The sequence below is a fragment of the Phoxinus phoxinus genome (genome assembly GCF_949152265.1).
Source record: "Phoxinus phoxinus genome assembly, chromosome: 17".
In the NCBI taxonomy this organism is placed as follows: domain Eukaryota; kingdom Metazoa; phylum Chordata; class Actinopteri; order Cypriniformes; family Leuciscidae; genus Phoxinus; species Phoxinus phoxinus.
Window position 1 is genome coordinate 1,495,217 of NC_136892.1, and position 5,000 is coordinate 1,500,216.

At 38.3% G+C, this 5,000-nt stretch overlaps 1 protein-coding gene across 12 annotated transcripts in view; it reads left to right on the plus strand.

Annotated features, from left to right (window-relative positions):
* Window positions 1-5,000, plus strand: part of rapgef6 (Rap guanine nucleotide exchange factor (GEF) 6) — a 144,362-nt gene that overhangs the window by 20,911 nt on the left and 118,451 nt on the right. For all 12 annotated transcript variants that reach the window (XM_079585020.1, XM_079585022.1, XM_079585008.1 and 9 more), the window contains exon 4: window positions 1,226-1,309. In XM_079585020.1, coding sequence (XP_079441146.1) covers window positions 1,226-1,309 — 84 coding nt within the window. The remainder of the gene's footprint in view (window positions 1-1,225; window positions 1,310-5,000) is intronic.

Here is a 5,000-nt window from a genome sequence, read left to right on the forward strand (position 1 = left end):
ATTTTGTATTTGTAAATACACACACATGCATGTATATATTTAAGAAAAATGTGTTATTTATATATAAAATAGTTCTATTTAGATATAATATAAATCATATAAAAAATATATGCAGTATATAAATGCAAATATTTCTCAAATATATACATGCGTGTGTGTGTATTAATATATACAACATTATTGTACACAATACACACACATATTATGTAAACACAAACTTTTATTTTGGATTCGATTAATCGTGATTAGTCGTTTACAGCCCTAGGATTACATAATCTAAGAATATTTATTTTCCACTTGAATTCATTTATTTAAAAGTAGACATGTACAAGTGATGCGCCGGCGCCGGTGTGTCACGCAGGAAGAGCTCTCCACACAAACTAATGCGGTACTTAGTTACTATTTTAGAAAAGTCATGCGTTACGTTACTTTATTTTCACCTGGGCTGAACTTGTTTTTATTTTGTAACAAAAAAGTTATATTTTTGGGCAAATGTAAAGACCCTTTCACACCAAAAGTGAAATAATAATCCTCAGGCTGAAGGAAATGCAGATTCACACCTGTACATATTTATCTATATATAGAAAATAAAATAAAATCTGGATCACAGAAGAATATATCTGGATCACAGGAGAAGAAAGTTTAACACTTCACCAATAAAAACAAAAAAAATCTATAGTAATATTTGCTTATGGTTTCACTGAATCATCGAAGGTCAGAAGCAAGTACATTGGTCAATAAAGTGAGATAAAATGCATGTTTTATTTAACATATTTAGTTATTGGAGGTTTGCATATTATTCTGAGTCTTCATTTCACTGATTTTATTAATTTAGAGGAATATTTCATATTTTTGTGTGCAAGTGAGACGAGTAAATGCTCACATTTAGTCTAGAACTACAATAACCATCATGTTTACACACACACACACACACGCACACACACACACACACACACACACACACACACACACACACACACACACACACACACACACACACACACACACACACACACACACACACATGAAAAAGTAACTTATTTGGAAAAGCAATTGGAAAAGTAATCTGATTACATAACTCAAGTTACTTGTGATGAGTTACGCACAACACTGCATATCAATGACACTAAAATAAGTCGTCAGGTCGGGGGTCCTTCATACAGTGTGACTGTGATGTATTGCGATGATGTCACGATGCTGATGTCATATCCTGCTTGTCTTCCAGCGCTGACAGCATCTCCATGTGCTGGTTCGTCCTGCTCTCGGGGTCAGTGCTGGTGAAGGAGCACATGTATCTGGCCCGATGCTGGTATGTCCTGCGCCGTGTGTGTGTGTGTGTGTGTGTGTGTGTGTGTGTGTGTGTGTGTGTGTGTGTGTGTGTGTGGATGAAGAGTACACGCCTGTGCACATATATATTCAAATGCTCATATCTATTGACCAGGGGTCGGCAACCTTTTTGTCATGAAGTGCCATTTTTAAGTTTCTGAGTTTATCACTGTGCCATAACCCCACCCCAATATGTATAAACACACATACAAATTTTAAATATTCATAATGGCTAACATAGAAATAGTGCAGAACTTTAAATAGGCCTATTTCTGAAGCAATTTTTCATAAAATGTTTTACTTTTGTCAAAATCCTTTAGTTTGATTGTTTTCAGTTTTAAATTACACTTTGAATAACAGATTTACACTGAGCAACGTAACTGCCTCTGCAAAACGAATATAAATCTAATCTTTAATTCCTGCACTATATGCACATTTAACAGCGTTAACGTCAAAGAAAGCAAGATCAAAATCAAAGTGCGTCGGCTTGCTGAAGAGATGTTCAGCTTCTCTGCTGAGCTGCGCTAGCTCTGTTATATCTGGGTACCGGGAGCCGTTATAAAACGATAGACGCGGATTTGGCGCTCTATTCGCGTTTGGTGTGAACACAGCATAAGCTGTCGGTCAGTTGTGTGCACTAGGGGTGTGACGATAACTGCATCACCGCAATATCGAGTTAATGAGATGTGTGAGGTCATCACCGCGCTTCTTTTTTTTTTCTGCTGAAAGTTACATGAGTGCATATGGTGTGTGATATGAACTATAAACACATTAATCTGTGCTTATAATTTACTGTATTTCGCGAGTTCTATGTTCAAGGGCTTCTGGAGAAAAAAAACGCTTCCTGCGCAAGGGGGGGGCAGTCCATTACACATATGGGGGATTTCTTTTTTGTGTATGTCTGATTATTATTAATTAACTGCTAGGTTTCAGTACTTGTGATGTTTACAGATAATGTTCAGGCTTTATTAAGCGTATTTGCAGAAGAGGACATTTTCTGCGCGTTCGTGCCAGCCATCTCACGGTCAATGTCCGCAATAGCTGATAACCTACGGTGTCTATATAGCATTACGAGCTTTCTGAACACGCTTTAGTATCAGTGCTCGTCTCTTTTCTGCTGTTTTGTTAATTACCTTGTTAGTAAACCAATACATCACAAACAACTGCAGCACAGTTTGAATCTCCTCCATGCTTATTATAAATGTGGCGCTCAAAACTGATTAGGCTACTGTCCGTCGCAGACTGGGAGTTTATAATCTAATAATCTTCCCAGTATTTTAGACCGCAATGTAAATGCCGAAAGCAACCGGTCAGGGGCAAAAAAAGTTCCTGGGACAAATTGTTCCGGGTAATTTTGGTGGAAATTATGAAACATATGTTGGTATCAAAGGCATGGGCTCAGTTTGGTTTGAAATGTGCTGGGGACAGAGACGCATTCGGAAGTGCATTTTCAGAAGTGCTGGGTACAATGACCCATACAATTTTTTCCTCTTTTGCGCAGGTCATGTTTAGAAAGACTATGTCCTCTAGCTTACTAATGCAAGCTCTCCAATCTATGCTCTCCACAGAACATTAAATATTCATTTTATTTTATTTTTTCGTGTTTGCATTTATGAGGAAAAAACAATGTTACGGACGTGACAGTTCTCGATTACGGACACGACCGCTCTGAAAGCGGCACTAAAAGATGCTTTAAAACTTTCACAGAGACCTCAAACAGAACGCACAAAGCCTTTCTTTAAAGTGAATTTCGTTTTGTATTAATTGTATCTTAATTTTAATCAATGTTTCATCAACCAATTGCCTGGATTTAATAAATAATAAGTAAAGGTAAAGCAGAATAGATATCACGCTGGCACATTAACTGGAGCTCGTCTCATAAATGATCCGAAACTCAGCATAGCCTAGGCTACTTGCCTCACAGACCTGAGAAATATATCTATTATCTACAGAACGCTTGAAATCTGTAGAGTAACTGCCGCGTTACTGCGAGATCGCGAGTCAGCACCGTCAACTTCATATCTCTGCAGCCGACACTGAAAACACTTGTTTATTAATTAACAATTAAAAATGTCTCCCTGCTATATTTGGCATATTCATGGGTGAGGGTAGTAGAGTGGGTGGGGTATGAGTGGGGTAGTAGAGTGGTTGACGGTTAACCGCCAAACCGCGAGATTTGTTGCTTCTTCACCGCGGTAGGAAAAAATCCCATACCGTCACAGCCCTAGTGTGCATGTGATGCGCAGTGATCGCACCAATGGTTTGTCAGACCTCCACGCTTCAATTAACACTTTAATAGTGTGTATAACTCCCACCTTAATATAATGTTACTATGATGAATGATTTCCTCAAACTGTAGATCTGTGTGCAGGTACGAGGTACTTTATCTGAATGAAATGCATACATGTCGCTCACTTCTGCTCACGTGCCAGCGATTAACCCTCAGCGTGCCAGTGTTGGCACGCGTGTCATAGGTTGCCGACCCCTGCTATAGACTAAACACATAATACGCATTTGGGCCGTCGGCGCTTTCACAGATTCACGTTTTTGAAGTTTACGCGGAGATGATGACGTTTTTCAAAAAATGTCAGCGCTTGCACTTTGGAAACGATGTCAAGGTTATAAAAAAAAACTTGGATTTGTTAGAGCGGTGTCGTGTTAGCGGCCCCTAAGTTAATCACTAATGATCTTTACAACGGAAGTGAATCGATCAAGACTAGAAATCGAAATCGGTTTATCTGGGCAATACCTTTATTCTAGAGCTGCTGTAAAGCCTGAACACTGTTACTGTAATCTCCTGTTATCTCTGTAAATCTGCTGTGACACACTCTATAGTGTTAAAGCGCTGGATAAATGAAGGAGACTTGACTTGTGGACAAATGAAATTCAGAGGTGGACAGTAACAAGTACATTTACTTGAGTACTGCACTTAAGTACACTTTTTGAGTATCTGTACTTTACTTGAGTATTATTTTTTCTGGAAACTTTTACTTTAACTTCACTACATTTAAAAGACAAATATCGTACTTTTTACTCCACTACATTTCTGTCGAGGTCCTTGAGTAGAGAGTATAACGTCAGGGATGATTTGGTTGCATTGTGGTTGTAAATGAAAGTCGGGTTGGCGTCAGAACTCGACTGATGTTGGTTTCTGACGTCAACCGATTTTCAACCACAATACAACGTCTGTGCAACGTTGGAGATTAACGTCAATCTGACATTGGATTCTGGCATCAACCGGATTTTCATTTTCAACGTTGGGTTTGGTCTTCTAAATGTGAATTTTTTCATTGTTTTGGAGCACACTATAAGTTTATAGATAACAAGGCTAACATGTTCATACTAAAAGCCAAACAACTGGGAACAGCCGTTTGTGGACGTTCCGAAACGTTCCGAAACCATTGTGGACGTTATTGAGTGACTTATTCAATCCCACTACAGGAACTGTGTTATAGAAATACATGTGATGTTGATATGAGGGCAGGCAGAGATTCAGAGGCATAATACTGTAAGTATTACATGCAACAATAATAAAACAATGCATTGACATTTACTTTTATACTTAAGTACTTTTAAAAATGAGTACTTCTGTACTTTTACTTCAGTAAACACCGGTCTTTACAACTTTGACTTGTAACGGAGTAATATTTGACCAGTAGTGTCTGTACTTTTAC